Consider the following 15308-nt stretch of genomic DNA (forward strand, 5'->3'; position numbering starts at 1 on the left):
AACAACGCATCTGCTTCCTTTGATTTCGACTGGAGGAAAGCGTCGACTTCCTTAGTATAATGGTCGTTAGCATCCTTCAGTGATTCGGCTTCTAATAAGGGTGAGCCTCAGCACACGTGCTCATCGTCTCTATGGCTTCCACAGAGCCCGTGCCTACGTTAGGGAATATGGAAACCTTTGCCTCCGGTCTCATTTTTAGTAAAAACATTCAATAGCTTATTTATGTGTCTTTAATGTAATTTTAGGCTCTCTATCTTATGAATTATATGTTTCGATTTTTCTCAAATAATAGAAGATCGTATGTTAATTAATCTACGATCAAATTTTATCTTTTAGTGATCGAGACTCTTGGCATGTCTATGAGATTTTCACTAAAAGCAGAATCAAAATTCTGAGTGTTACAAAATTTAATCAACCTGTCTTTCTATTCTACCTCATCCCTAGCTTTTTTATAGCAGCCTTAACGGAATAACTCCTTCTGGGCTTCTTGAAATAATGGAATCACAAGGAAACCACTAAAACGTCACATATCCAAAAAACAGAGGCTCAGCAGATTATAGATTGATAGTCATCTTTTTGATTACCGTTGGATCTCAAGCTGGATGTCGTCAGTGAATAATGAATATATAACACAAACTTAAAAAAAGAAGTTGAGGAATTTTGTAACAAATCATATCACACTCGATTTTAGCTATTCAAATATTGATATGTATTCAAGAGAAAGATTGATACAGGGGAAACAGAGAATGGTGACATAAGCCCTTAATTAATTGATTAATCCGAATCTGTTGAAAAGTAATAAGCAAAATATTAGAGAAAATTAAAGTACCTTCAGTTAAAAACACAACTAAAAAAAGCAGTCTCTATCCATACAAATTGCAGAACAATTTCCTACGTCACAACTTTTTGGTTCTGCTTTTCTTGAAATCAGGAAGTTCACATTTGCAATCCTTTCTCTTCTTTTTCCCAAATGGATTCTCTTCTTCCTCAAGACCAATTTCTGCTACAACAGTCCGAACCGCCTTAACAACATCCTTGACAAAATCGGCTTCATAGCTGCCAAAAAAAGTATATGTACCTTAGTCAATACAAGAAGAAGAAGAAGAAGATTTAGTGAGTGTGAGTGGAAAGTACCTCTTGTCTCCCAACGACAAACCCATCTTGTTGGAGATACATTCCAAGGCTTCTTTCCATTTCTTGATCTGATCTCCACTTGAAACCTTTGCGAGCGTCCAAAAGTTGTCGCCAAACTCACCTGTCTGTTTTCTAACGTCATCTACCTTCACTTTGTAGAAGATTGGAATAACATGGAGCTTTCTTTTATCAGCAAGTTTCTTCATCTTCACCAACTCATCCATACACCAGCTCGACTCGGTGTATCTGAAAATCAAGACGAGGATGAATACGATTCTTGAATCTTCTTGATAATGTGAAAGAATAGTACAAACCTCGTAGAGAAGATGGCCAGCGCGATCCTCGATTCTTGGATCCTAAGAAAGAGATTTTTGAGGTCTTTGCCTCTCTGTTCGTATTTGTCTACGAAGAAGTTTACCTCATTCCTTTCAAAAGCATCAACGAGGTGGCTCACGAAGCTGTAACGCAGTTGCTCTCCCCGGTAGTTCAAGAACACCTGAGTGGGAGAGAAGAATGTCATCGTTCGGAAGTACCTATGAAATTAAGCACATGCTTTGTTATTTAAACACCAAAAAGTGTCTTATTTGTAACGACGTCAGCAAAAATACGAAAACAAATCTATTAGATCATGATTAATGGCAGGTTCTTAAGAAAATCTTAAGTTGGATCTTAACAATAAATGATTAAAATTAAATCTCAATTAAGCTATTATTGCTAAGAGAGTTTCTTAGCTAAACAACAAAAACATAGTTAAGATCCATATTTTATAAATATATTACTTAAATATTCCTAAGATTTATTTCTAAGACACTATGGATAATCATGCTCTTATATGAAAGAAAGACGGCCCCATGCGTGACGTGATCTCATCCCACTTCATCTCCTTTATCACTTCTAACAAAAAAAAAACTTTATCCAATTGCTGAGACACCCATATAATTTAGCAAATTTGTAAATCTATTTTATAAGATTGGTTTTTTTTTTTTTTAAACATTTTGCATCATTCTTTCGTTGTTTTCTAACATTTTGCATGCATCATCTAAAGTGACGTCTTGCTTTATTTTTTTCCAAATACAGTAACATAATGTGTGGCGAACCTTCCTTCAGAGGATAGGCTGTGCAAGATTAAATGAACTACGTCACCAAGCTTTTTTTGTTTTCCCTTTTTTTTTTCCTTGCTAAGAATGTAAATATTCATAAAAAATAAAAATGTTTAGGTTTTACATGATCGCGATACCTAAGGATTTGATCCCATGGCAGAAATTTTTTGAAAATATGGAAGTAAAGATAAAATCTGAAATTCAGTCCATCGATAGAAGCAAACAAGCTCGCGTTGTCAGATGAAGTGAAACACGATCTCGAAGAACAACAAAAGTGTAACCATAGAAGCATCTTGACGAGCAGGAGCAATCGAATACTCCATGGGTTGGAAGCCTCTCAATGGCAGCCCGAAAACGGAACCATTACTCAGAGAATTACTTAAAGCCACCAAGCTAAAAGGAAGTCCCAAGATCTGAATTGCATGGCCGGAAGTCCTAATATGTAGAGGTTCGCTGACTAGATGCTCAAACTGTTGGAGCACTTGAGAAAAAGGTGGTCACAACTCTCTTTTAGTGACATTTTCTAAATTGCATTGCCATATCACGGTGCAAAGTAGAGAGCTCCAAATCTAAAACCAATAACCTCTGTTTTTTGTAGGCCAAAAGAATCGACTCCTAAACAACAACTTGTGAATCCAAGCTACTCAAAGAGCATATATATGCATATCAGCATATAAATAAGCAAAAGAGTTTAAATCTAAAGACCACATTCCTTCTTGCGATGCTTCTTAGACCTAATACTCCTTTTTACCTCCCCTCGGATAATCAAATTATATATCTTGGATTTGAACATTGGAAATGACTCTACTTCAAAGGTAACATAAGCTTCAAGGTCTTTCACAGAGCGTTTTAGGAAGTGTGAAAAAAAAACACCAAAACTTAATTATGGTGATATATAAGAACGAAAAAAAACATTTTGAACCTCCCTTCACAGGATAATGTCTTGTTTATTAAGGAGGAAGATCCAAATTCGAAGAAAGGAGAATTTGACCTAGCTGAGAAAAGCAACAACAAGAGTACTTTGCTCTCAGACAAGGAAACGACAAAAGGAGAAGTGAGTGTCTCAGCAAACAGGCCAAAGCCCAACAACATTAAAATGGTCTGGAAGCCCAAAACACTTTCTTCCCCAAAGTCCAGTGAGCTTAAAACACTGCAACGGTCATCTGCAATCCAACAACAAAACAAAGATAAGATTGATGCCAAGGAAACTACAAGGAAGCTGCCTAAAAGCAAAAGTATCTCCAGCTGTCAAAGTCAAGATATTATCTTGACTAATAGATTCAAATGTTTGGAGGATGAGGATCAAATGTTAACCTAATCCTCTTAATATATATATGAGACTGATGTAATCAAAACAGTTGTGTGAGAGCAATAATAATGAAAAGTATTTCAGTCTCCTTCAATATTTATCTCTAAAGCTTACTTTCTTTATGGTATCAGAGCGATGGTTAATCAAACCATGGATCTCTATAATTATCCTAAACTAAATATCTCAAACTGTGTTACCCTAAAATTAACACAAAAGAACTATATCTCTTGGAAATCACAGTTTGAATCCTTTTTGTCGGGTCAAGACTTACTTGGATTTGTGAATGGGTCATCTCCTGCTCCTGCTGCAACGCTTCAAGTCCCTCAAGTTGGTGGAATGGCTCTGACAGTTCCAAATCCGGATTACAGTGAATGGTTTAGAGCAGATCAGATTGTGCGAGCTTGGCTTCTGGGGTCACTCTCTGAAGAAATCTTGGCTGAAGTAACTGGCACAACAACAGCAAAGGAACTCTGGTCAGCTCTTGCAAAGCACTTCAACAAGGTATCATCTTCTCGCCTGTTTGAGCTACAAAGCAAACTACAAACATCAGAAAAACAAGATAGACCTATGTCTGAGTACCTTAGGGATATCAAGAATGTCTGTGAGCAACTTGCTTCTATAGGGAATCCTGTATCAGAAAAAATGAAGATTTTTGCAGCTCTAAAAGGACTAGGTAGGGAATATGAACCCATTAAGGTATCTATTGAAGGAATGATAGATCTTTCACCTGGTCCAACTTTTGAGGATGTTGCATCTAGACTCAAAACATATGCTGATAGGCTCTCAAGCTATAATGTTGGTGTGGAGATCTCACCTCATATGGCCTTTTACACAAGTGATTCTGGTAGAGGAAGAGGAAACTCTTACGGCAGATCTGGTGGATCCCGTGGAAGAGGAGGCTATTACACTACAAAAGGAAGAGGCTTCCCACAGCAAATAACTCAGAGTTCCTCCTCCACTGGCTCCTACAACACAGAGAATAAAGTGGTCTGTCAAATCTGTGGGAAACCAGGACATCCAGCTCTAAAGTGTTGGCATAGATTCAACAACAGTTACCAGTATGAGGAGTTACCTGCTGCTTTAGCTGCAATGAGGATTACTGATGTCACTGACCAGAATGGACATGAATGGGTTGGAGACAGTGGTGCAACAGCTCACATCACCAATTCTCCTCAAAACCTGCAACAGTCACAGTCATATGGAGGGTCAGACTCAATCATGGTGGGAAATGGAGAGTTCTTACCCATAACACACACTGGTTCAACAAGTATATCAGCAAGCTCAGGTACTCTACCACTTAACGATGTGTTAGTATGTCCTAATATAGAGAAATCACTGCTATCAATCTCTAAACTTACCAGTGATTATCCATGCTCCATTAACTTTGATTGTGATACTGTTCGTGTGATTGATAAGGCCACAAAGAGAATGCTGGTACAGGGAAACAACATTAATGGTCTATATGTTCTGAAGGACAAACCTATTTACTCCTTCTACTCAAATCGTCAAGTGTCTGCTCCTGAAGATGTTTGGCATATGAGATTGGGGCATCCAAATTCAGAAGTCCTTCAGCATCTGTCAAAGATCAAAGCAGTTATCATCAATAAAAGCTCCAAAGGCATCTGTGAAGCATGTCAATTTGGGAAAAGTTCAAGACTTCCTTTTGCTCCTTCTAGCACTACTACTTCCAGACCCTTGCAAAGGATACACTGTGATTTGTGGGGACCTGCACCAATAATGTCAGTGCAAGGATTCAAATACTATGTTATTTTTGTAGACAACTACTCTCGTTTTTGCTGGTTTTATCCACTCAAGTTAAAGTCAGATTTCATGTCAGTCTTTCTTATCTTTCAAGCACTAGTGGAAAATCAGTTTCAACACAAAATTGGGAGTTTTCAATGTGATGGTGGGGGTGAGTTCACAAGCAATAAGTTCACAAATCACCTACAACAACATGGGATTCAACAGTTAATTTCTTGCCCTCATACACCACAACAAAATGGGCTAGCAGAGAGAAAACATAGGCACCTGATAGAGCTTGGTTTAGCTATGATCTGTCACAGCAGAGTTCCTCTCAAGTTTTGGGTTGAAGCCTTTTATACAGCCAACTTTCTCATCAACATGCTGCCTACATCAACTCTGGCAGAAAACAAGAGTCCCTTTGAAGTTCTGAATGGACAACAACCAGAGTATACGTCATTAAGAACATTTGGATGCGCCTGTTATCCCACTTTAAGAGACTATGCTCAACACAAGTTTGATCCAAGGTCATTGAAGTGTGTATTTCTAGGCTACAATGAGAAATACAAAGGTTATAGATGCTTACTCGTGGCATCAGGGAGAGTGTACATCAGCCGCCATGTCCTGTTTGATGAACAAGACTTTCCTTTTCACAGGTCTGCACCAACCCCGCAAATGGTCTCAACACCTCTCCTTGCTGCCTGGTCCAAGAGTATTCCCATACCACCACCTGACAAGGCACCTGATCAACAAGATCTCAACAAGTCAGAATGCTCACTCATCACTCCTATATCTGGTAATCTTATAAAACCACCAGTTACCTCTGAAGCATCCGTGGATCCTTTACAGCTTGAGGCACAAACTATTGTGAGAGATGAGGAGAATTCTGGGTGTACGGCAGGCTTTGATCCTGATCCTATAGGCAACAGTTCTCCTTCATCTTCTCATAGTAGTGACAGTGCAGCTACTATGTCCCCAACACTCAGCAATTCACCTACAACAGAAACAGAACAATATGAGTCTGCTCAACAACAACAAGAAACAAATGCAACAACAAGTCAAGTTATACAAGAAGCAGCTCCAGTACATCCCATGATCACAAGGTCTAAAGCAGGTATCAGAAAACCTAATCCCAGATATGTGCTGTTCACCTCCAGAGTAACATATCCAGAGCCAAAAACTGTTACTGCTGCCCTTAAAGATTCTGGATGGAATGGAGCCATGAATGAGGAGTATGATAACTGCCAAGAAGCAGGAACATGGTCCCTAATCCCTAGAACACCAGACATGCACATTCTGGGTTGTAAATGGGTATTCCGCACAAAGCTCAATGCAGATGGAACACTAGATAAACTCAAGGCAAGATTGGTGGCCAAGGGCTTTGATCAAGAAGAGGGTATTGATTATCTTGAAACCTACAGCCCTGTAGTAAGAACACCTACAGTAAGATCAGTTCTACATCTTGCTACTATTATGGGTTGGGAAATAAAACAAATGGATGTTAAAAATGCATTCTTACATGGAGATCTTACTGAAACTGTGTACATGACACAACCTGCCGGCTTCATTGATCCTGCACATCCAGATTATGTTTGTCATCTGCACAAGTCACTGTATGGTCTAAAACAATCACCACGAGCATGGTTTGATAAGTTTAGCACTTATCTTTTGGAGTTTGGCTTCTTCTGCAGCATGTCAGACCCTTCTCTGTTCATCTACACCAAAGGTAAAGCTATTATTCTGCTATTACTATATGTGGATGATATGGCTATAACAGGGAATAGTTCAGAAGTCTTAACTCAGCTGCTGGTAGAACTCAACAAACGGTTCCGCATGAAAGATCTGGGAAAGCTAAGCTACTTTCTAGGCATACAGATGCAATATCATTCAGGGGGACTTTTCTTGTCTCAGCAAAAGTATGCTGAAGACTTACTTGCCATAGCTGGGATGTTAGATTGCGCCCCAATGCCTACTCCACTGCCGCTGCAACCCCATAAGGTATCAGATCAAGATCAACAGTTTGAAAATCCAACATATTTCAGAAGTTTGGCAGGCAAATTACAGTACCTCACGCTGACAAGGCCAGACATTCAATTTGCGGTGAACTTCGTGTGTCAGAAGATGCACACGCCTACCGTCTCCGACTTTAATCTCCTGAAAAGAATTCTCCGATATATTAAAGGAACAATCACAATGGGAATTTCTTTCGACAAAGATACTGACTGTACACTCCGAGCTTACAGTGATAGCGACTATGGGGGCTGTCTCTCCACTAGAAGATCTACAGGTGGTTTTTGTACCTTTTTGGGAACGAATGTTATCTCCTGGCAATCTCAAAAACAGCCAACGGTAGCAAAAAGCTCTACAGAAGCAGAATATAGAGCTTTGTCAGAAGCTGCATCAAATTACTTGGATCTGCAAAATACTGAAGGAACTCAACATACCTCTCTACTGTCCTCCGGAGTTGTACTGTGATAATCTCTCCTCCGTCTATTTGACAGCGAATCCGGCCTTCCATAAACGCAGCAAACACTTTCAGACACACTGGCACTATGTACGGGAGCAGGTCGCCTTGGGGAATCTTCGGGTTACTCATATACCAAACACTCTCCAGCTCGCTGACATCTTCACAAAGTCGCTTTCGCCGGGCCCTTTTACTTCTCTTCGATTCAAACTCGGTGTCGCTGTCCCACCTACTCCGAGTTTGAGGGGGACTATTAAGGAGGAAGATCCAAATTCGAAGAAAGGAGAATTTGACCTAGCTGAGAAAAGCAACAACAAGAGTACTTTGCTCTCAGACAAGGAAACGACAAAAGGAGAAGTGAGTGTCTCAGCAAACAGGCCAAAGCCCAACAACATTAAAATGGTCTGGAAGCCCAAAACACTTTCTTCCCCAAAGTCCAGTGAGCTTAAAACACTGCAACGGTCATCTGCAATCCAACAACAAAACAAAGATAAGATTGATGCCAAGGAAACTACAAGGAAGCTGCCTAAAAGCAAAAGTATCTCCAGCTGTCAAAGTCAAGATATTATCTTGACTAATAGATTCAAATGTTTGGAGGATGAGGATCAAATGTTAACCTAATCCTCTTAATATATATATGAGACTGATGTAATCAAAACAGTTGTGTGAGAGCAATAATAATGAAAAGTATTTCAGTCTCCTTCAATATTTATCTCTAAAGCTTACTTTCTTTATTGTTGTCCAAATTGTTAATATATCATATATGTATGAGACGTTCAATAAAAGGAAAGTAATTTGATTTCTATAGTTAGCACGACATTAGGTAATTCCAGATATCTCCATTACTTGAAGGCGAGGCCCTAGATAATAAAAGAGTTTTATAGAAGAAATCCTAACCGGGTATGAAACTCTTAGAACGATTAATTAGTAGACCATGTTGGACCATGTTCAGTAACCAAAAGAGTTTTATAGGCCAGTTACCTCACTACATGTTGGACTATGGTTGTGCTATCCAGCCTTTGATTTTGAAGAAATCCTAACCAGCTGCGGTTGGTCTTTCTTCGGCATATGCTAAGCCGTTCAAAGGTGGTTGAGACGGTTTCATCACTTCCAAGTTGTGTAAACTCTGAAGGTTCGTGATCAGGGAATACCTTGGGTCGCATGGATGGAGCAATGTTGTTAACATGAAGCCACGTTAATTCCCAGAAGCTGTCTATTCCAACAATTCATTGGGCTAGCACTTCCTCTGTCTTTAAAACAATCAATATTTTCTTGAGAAGAGTTGCCACAACTTCTTGAAACTTCTCACTTCTCTTCCCCTTACTTTTCACCTTCATGTATATCTTCTTCATCGACTCGGAATTCGAGCTTGTGACCTGATTGTTGCAAATGCAATATCATGCATTTTGACACTCAAAAAACTTTAGAACAGTTTAGTTTCTTAACCAAACATTAAGCCCAAACTATATTAAAAAAAAAAAAAAAAACTACATCAAACATAAACTGTATCCCACTCTATTTTCCTTTGATTTTTGTAAGAAAATTTTCTTACATTCACGTGAAACTATATGTTTGTATAATAATCACACAACAAATAGTAAAAGCTCTACTAAACCATATACATATATATATATATATATTCGTCTCGTCAGACGATTCGAACCACTCGAACTCTGCGTCTTGACAATAACAACTCGTTCAATCTCCCAATTTCAACCATTAGTTCCTTTATTTTCTACAAAATCACAAAACCTCCAATCAAAAATCTAGATTTTTTTCTTTCTTAAGATTACTATAAACTCAGGATTAATTAACACAAACCTGATCTTTCTCTCTGAGCAGAAGAAGGAGAAATCTCAGCTTCTCTTCATGTAGTCGTCTCCACCACCTCACGAGCTTCACATAGACAAGGCTCAAAACCAACGAGAAGCCTCCAATGATTGTTAATGACCAAAATACCCTTTTACGAGTTAGGTAACTACAACGCACCCTTTCGGCGGCCTGAAAGAAGCACACTGAGTTCTTGAGCAATCGCTTCTTGGTAGTGTCAATCACGCGCCACGGAAGCCAAAGATTCACGGTGGAGGGGACAACAGAATCTTCATCATCATCATCATCATCGTTGGTCGTTGGATTTTCACTGCGATGGCTTGGTTGTAATATCGGTGAGTTTGGAGGGGTAGATGCGTCAGATCGTGGGGATTTGGGTGAGGTTTGTATCACTACCCATTCACTGAATTCTTCTTCTTCTTGCTCTGCCTCTGTTCTGTTCATAATTTGGATAATGTTCTCCTTTTTTGTGTGTTGGTTCGGTATTTTAATACATGACGTCATTTTAATGATTGATTTTCTGTCTAAGAATTTTCTATAAAAATATCTAATAGCAATATTTTTGCTATTTGAGAACAAAATATCTAACAGAATGATAGTGACACTATTGGTTTCTAGAGTACTCTCTACTATTTCTGTAAACTTTTTTTTGTGTGGTTTTAAAATTTTAATGTTGAGATTTTGATTTTATCTAATCTTCAAAAATTTAAATGAATTTTTTCACATTTTTAAACAGATTAATTGTAAATAATTATGCATGTATGTTACTTTGCATGATTTGTTGGTTAAATAGTTTTGATATATTTAATACTTAAGGCATGTTTGTTATTTCGTGCTGTTGGGTGATCAATACTCAATAGTACTTTTTTTGGTGTGAATACTCAATAGTACTTGGTATATAATATTCACATTATATATTAACAAAAAAAAAAAATACTCAATAGTACATTTTTTTTTTTATCAATAATACATGGCTATATTGAGAATTAAATGGCATGCATGTTTATATTAATTATATCATTAACTTTTTTTCCAATCTTTTCTTATACAACGTCTTCTTCTCAACATTCATTATTTAGATAAAAACTTAAAATTGGCAAATGGTTCCAAGAATATTGCATGAATGGTTAACATATATGGGTACGTGAGGTTAGCTTATGATCTCTTTCTGTTTTATTTGATTATATATATATCACATATATATAATCCTTTGTATAGTGCTCTTAATTTATCTTTTATCCTTTTCAGCTTCAAAAGTTTCTGAAAAACTTAGCTTCCGAAAATCAGCAGAGGAACCATACCTTCCTATTGCTGCTACTACTTTGATATCACATGGTACGTACGAACTGAAACTTAGGCAAATTCAGGTAAATGACATTGGCACATAAAAATTTGTCACATGACTAAATTAGCTGATGTGATAGAAGGAAATATTTTCTGCAGGTGTGTTGATAGAGAAAGACTAGTTGTACCATAAATACAAAATTAGGCGTGATAAAATAATATCAGGAAACCATTGAAAACAAAATTGATATTGGCAAAAAACAAAAACAAAATTGATATTTAGTCATCAAATAGTCAGCTGTTTCAATGTTTTGTAAAGTGGCAAATTATTCTAGTCACCAAATCAATGTAATAGTGCAATGATTAGTTACATATTTATTTTTCAACCGCTTAGAATACTACTATTAAATAATGAAAATTTGTCATTTTGGATATCAAGGAAAGCCAAGCTTAGAATCTCGTAAACTAAAGGGAATAAGATTCAATGATTCAAGAGGTAGAGTAGACTTTGTCTTTGTGGACAATGAAGCACAAGAGATAATAAATGTTTCGCCGACATCACAAGAACTTCCATCTTCTACTACTACTTCTATTTCACATAGTAATGAACGATCTAATTCGTTACGATCTATCGTTATTCAGTAAATGTATTTTTTCAATCTTATTTTACAATTAAAATTACAAGAAAACATATAAAAAAGGTGATCCTTAAAACAATATTTATGTGAACTCAACGGATTTTCCTACATTTGTACTCAATTAAATACGCGGAAATGATAGTAAAATTATATCATATGATATTACCATAAAAAATGGACTTTAGTTAAATTTTTACCGAACTTTCATCTTGAGTTTAATCTCGAGACTATAAAAAGTTCATATAAACAAGATAACCATAAATTTATATCACACGAACACTCAGAAAGAGCAGGAACAAACACTTTTATTGGTCAAGAAACGGTAACAAACACTTATCAATATAAAAGTTTGATAGTTGTCCATGTTGTGTCATCAAAACGATATTATTGGTTTAAATATATAAATTAGCTTTTATATTCAAGTCATTTTGGTAAAAGTGTGATCTTTACAGAGGATTAGGGTTTGCCACATTCGTAGTAGTTTAGTGAGTGGTGCAATGGTTAAAATATTGAAGACTTTACAAATGCTTTATCTGGTCAAAAGGAAGCATTATAACTTAGAATTAAGACCAAACCCGCGACCTTGATAATTTCAGACACAAGCTCAGGTTTTTTGTTTAAATTTTACTTGATTCTCTCAAAGATGGAAAAAAAAAAAAACTACATAGGAATATAAGAAACAAAGCATATGAAAGGAAGAATACGAACTCAATTCCCTACGTTCCACGGTACCACTAGAAGTCGATATGAAATCTTTGAAACACCTTTCAACACTGGCCCCGCCAAAGCTTTTGATGATTCAAATCATTAGCAATAGCATGAACATAAAAGGGAACGGAGAGGAGAGAACATATTAATCAGAAAACCAGATCATCGAGCTTTTAATTGGATAGGTACCTTGAACAAATCATGGTCTTACTTTATCAAACACAAGAGCTAGTGCTGGGCCTTGGATATCTTTGATATTCTTTTCCATCTGAGAAAAATGCACACGACTAATCTGATATCAGGCTCTAGCCATGAATAGAACAAGCTAACCCAAGGATACCTACCGTATACTGTCCACTGACTCTCAAGATCTCGGAAATGCATCATTCTGCTGTTTTTCGCACATCATTCTGCTGTTTTTCTGCTATTTGGAGGTATTATAATCCGCATTTACAGAATAAAAAAGACATGCCTAAAGAAGTTCACCAACCATTGTGTCAAAGTAAATTCTCTCATGTGCTTCATGTTGATAGTGAGGCATTTCAGAACATCAGACCAAATTCCCTAAAGTAGATCGCTCAAGTATTTGGTAAAACTGGCAGGAAGTAAGAAAGATTTTCAATGCTTGACATGTATCCCTAACCTTGCTCGCCTTCTCAATAGTTGGTCCCATGGCTACGGCAACACCTCCAAATAATTCTCCTGAGGAACGTGTCAAGAATGGTACAAATAACAATAAGAATTCATGACTAATTTTGTAATGAAAAAAAAAAAAACTAAAATAACAGAGTATTATAGAAAAATTCATGTAACAGAGTTTGATTCAGTTGTCAAGATATCTTCTTCTAACAAACACAGGTTAGACAAAGTAGAAGCAGCTTACGGAATTCGTTGCCACCTGAAAACAACTAAGATATCTTCTTAGGATACATTTTCCGCAGTCGATGTGAGTAATAATCTCAATGACTTGTTGCAAAACCTGCATTCCAAGTAATAAGCTCATGTGTATCTTTAAATTATTTTGGGGGGAATAATTTCTAAAAATACATATAAGAAGATTTTATGAATGCAAGTCTATTTTCTTCAAGCAAGGAAGACCCGAAACGATCTGTGACATCAAAAAGGTAAACCATAAGAACAAGAGCAAGAATCAAACCGGAGACACGACGATGCAGAACAAATCTAAACCGAAAACAGAGCAGCACAAAACTACAGTTTATCTACGATTACCAGTCACCACCACGTTCTCCTTTACCATCTCTTTGATAGTATCCCATAGATTTATTGTCCTTGAAGATCATGAATCAGAATCCTTTTGATCTTCCTGTCAAAAACCAAATCAAACAAAACACAAAAACTATCGAGGAATAAGTTAAGTAACAGTAACAATTATCAAATCAAGTAACACACAATTCGTAAACAAATCAATCTGACGAAACCCTAAATCCGGGAGTTTGATTTCTCTAATCAAGTAAAAGAGAAACACAACTCATAAATCAGATCGGAATTGCCTCGACGGAAGTTTGATCTCTCTGAAATAACAGAGACGTCAATGGAGGCTGAATGATTCAGTATATTTACTTGAGGTTTGATTACATATATATATCACAGAGGTGTGATCCCCAAACCTAATCGATCAAATAATTACAGAGAAGAATATGGAAACTAATAATTCTAGGTGCTAAACATACGGGATATGATTTCCGAAGATAACTGATATCATATCCCAATACCCTCCCTCAAACTGGAGCATGAAGATTCAAAATGCCCAGTTTGGTACAAAAATCTTCAAACGATCTTCTTCCAAGTGGTTTGGTGAATATATCCGCTAGCTGAGCACCACTTGAAACATGTTGAAGCTGTAGAGTACCCAACTGTATCTTTTCACGAACAAAGTGGCAGTCATTTTCGATGTGTTTCGTACGTTCATGGAAGACGGGATTCGTGGCAATGTATATGGCTGACTTGTTGTCGCAGTAAAGACGCATCGGCTGTGTATGTTTGACGCCAAGATCGAGAAGAACTCGTTTCAACCACATAAGCTCTTTTGTGATGAACGCCATTGCTCGATATTCCGCTTCCGAGGAAGACATACTAACAGTGTCTTGTTTCCGTGTTTTCCAAGACACCGGTGAATCGCCAAGTTGTACAAAAAATCCAGTGACAGACCGTCGGGTGAGTGGACAGCTGTTATAGTCAGCATCACACCAGCCCGTTATCTGAAAATTTTTCTCTGCTTTCAAGAGTATACCTTGGCCGGGATTTCCTTTCAAATATCGTACAACTCGCAACGCAGCTTCCCAGTGATCTTCGCGTGGAGCTTGCATAAACTGTGCTAGTACATGAACGCAGAAAGCCAAATCAGGTCTTGTTGCTCTCAAATAGATTAAACGACCAACCATTCGACGATAAGGTTCAGGATCGGTTAACAAAGGTGAGGTAGACAAGGCCAATTTGTGATTATGTTCTAGAGAAAATGTTGCTGGTTTGGATCCCAGAAGACCAGCATCAGAAACAATCTCCAAAGCATACTTTCTTTGGCTTAAATAAAATCCTTTGGAGCTTCGAGAAACCTCTATACCCAGAAAATATTTGAGCGGTCCGAGGTCCTTCATCTTAAAGCAAGAGGCCAAATAACCTTTGAAACCAGTGAGTGCTTCATCTGAATTACGTCACGATCATGTCGTCAACATAAATGAGAATGTTGATGTGAATCCCACCTTTGTCAAAACCAAATAGCGAGTAATCTGAGAGAGATTGTACAAAACCATACTCACGCAACGCAGTCGTTAACTTCCCAAACCAGCACCTTGGCGCTTGCTTCAACCCGTACAATGATTTTCTGAGACGACACACTTTGTTCTCATCACTTGTAAAATAACCTGGCGGTGGTTTCATGTAGACTTCCTCGGTAAGATCGCCGTGGAGAAAGGCATTGTGCACATCCATTTGGTGCACCGGCCAATTGTTTCCTGCTGCCACTTCCAGAAACATACGAACTGTTTGCATTCTTGCTACAGGAGCAAATGTGTCACCATAATCCACTCCTTCGATTTGTTTGTTGCCGAGAGCTACCAAACGTGCTTTGTAGCATTCAATGG

General features: G+C 37.7%; 3 protein-coding genes and 1 long non-coding RNA gene across 10 annotated transcripts; 1 reads left to right on the top strand and 3 right to left on the bottom strand.

Moving 5' to 3' along the window:
- Positions 1-315: 315 nt before the first annotated feature.
- Positions 316-1724, bottom strand: LOC9311266 (protein PHLOEM PROTEIN 2-LIKE A5). Of its 2 annotated transcripts, XM_021025924.1 has the most exons (4): positions 1449-1724; positions 1135-1380; positions 896-1056; positions 316-785 (listed from the first exon to the last, which is right to left on the bottom strand). In XM_021025924.1, the coding sequence occupies exons 1-3, from the start codon at positions 1652-1654 to the stop codon at positions 897-899; spliced, it is 612 nt and encodes a 203-aa protein (XP_020881583.1). In that variant the 5' UTR covers positions 1655-1724; the 3' UTR covers positions 316-785; position 896. The 2 variants fall into 2 exon arrangements, with proteins under 2 accessions (XP_020881583.1, XP_020881582.1); XM_021025923.1 differs by having other exon boundaries at positions 739-1056; positions 1449-1723.
- Positions 1581-10109, bottom strand: LOC9312943. 3 transcript variants are annotated; one of them, XR_002331972.1, is made up of 9 exons: positions 9569-9650; positions 8729-9123; positions 7728-8213; positions 7525-7645; positions 7351-7437; positions 6803-7266; positions 6105-6706; positions 5870-6025; positions 5698-5783 (listed from the first exon to the last, which is right to left on the bottom strand). XR_002331972.1 is itself a non-coding variant. In XM_002876829.2 (2 exons), exons 1-2 carry the CDS (start codon positions 10079-10081, stop codon positions 9396-9398), a joined length of 600 nt encoding a protein of 199 aa, XP_002876875.2. In that variant the 5' UTR covers positions 10082-10089; the 3' UTR covers positions 9242-9395. The 3 variants fall into 3 exon arrangements, 1 of the variants encoding a protein (XP_002876875.2); XR_002331971.1 differs by lacking the exons at positions 5698-5783; positions 5870-6025; positions 6105-6706; ... (2 more) ...; positions 7525-7645; positions 7728-8213 and adding an exon at positions 1581-1630 and having other exon boundaries at positions 9569-10109; XM_002876829.2 differs by lacking the exons at positions 5698-5783; positions 5870-6025; positions 6105-6706; ... (3 more) ...; positions 7728-8213; positions 8729-9123 and adding an exon at positions 9242-9482 and having other exon boundaries at positions 9569-10089.
- A 658-nt stretch (positions 10110-10767) lies between these two features.
- Positions 10768-11625, top strand: LOC9312944 (the record flags this gene model as incomplete). Its single annotated transcript, XM_021025020.1, has 2 exons — positions 10768-10912; positions 11301-11625. Coding segments are annotated over 2 exons (351 nt in total), but the record flags the coding sequence as incomplete, so codon positions are not given.
- Positions 11626-11894: 269 nt separating this feature from the next.
- Positions 11895-14574, bottom strand: LOC110228576. 4 transcript variants are annotated; one of them, XR_002332042.1, is made up of 4 exons: positions 13091-14574; positions 12851-12909; positions 12698-12771; positions 11895-12631 (listed from the first exon to the last, which is right to left on the bottom strand). It is a non-coding gene; the product is annotated as an uncharacterized LOC110228576 (long non-coding RNA). The 4 variants fall into 4 exon arrangements; XR_002332041.1 differs by having other exon boundaries at positions 11895-12771; XR_002332043.1 differs by having other exon boundaries at positions 11895-12494; positions 12552-12909.
- Positions 14575-15308: the final 734 nt, after the last annotated feature.

This window comes from Arabidopsis lyrata (assembly GCF_000004255.2).
Source record: "Arabidopsis lyrata subsp. lyrata unplaced genomic scaffold ARALYscaffold_5, whole genome shotgun sequence".
In the NCBI taxonomy this organism is placed as follows: Eukaryota; Viridiplantae; Streptophyta; class Magnoliopsida; order Brassicales; family Brassicaceae; genus Arabidopsis; species Arabidopsis lyrata.

What these genes read in the sequence shown, in the direction of transcription:
- LOC9312943 (XM_002876829.2), bottom strand. Translation starts at nt 10,081, where the DNA reads ATGACGTCATGTATTAAAATACCGAACCAACACACAAAAAAGGAGAAC. An exon ending in TGCTCAGAGAGAAAGATCAG is followed by an intron (nt 9,483 to 9,568) that starts GTTTGTGTTAAT and finishes GTGATTTTGTAG; the next exon opens with AAAATAAAGGAACTAATGGT.
- LOC9311266 (XM_021025924.1), bottom strand. Translation starts at nt 1,654, where the DNA reads ATGACATTCTTCTCTCCCACTCAGGTGTTCTTGAACTACCGGGGAGAG. An exon ending in CTGGCCATCTTCTCTACGAG is followed by an intron (nt 1,381 to 1,448) that starts GTTTGTACTATT and finishes CTTGATTTTCAG; the next exon opens with ATACACCGAGTCGAGCTGGT. An exon ending in TTGTCGTTGGGAGACAAGAG is followed by an intron (nt 1,057 to 1,134) that starts GTACTTTCCACT and finishes TTTTTTTGGCAG; the next exon opens with CTATGAAGCCGATTTTGTCA.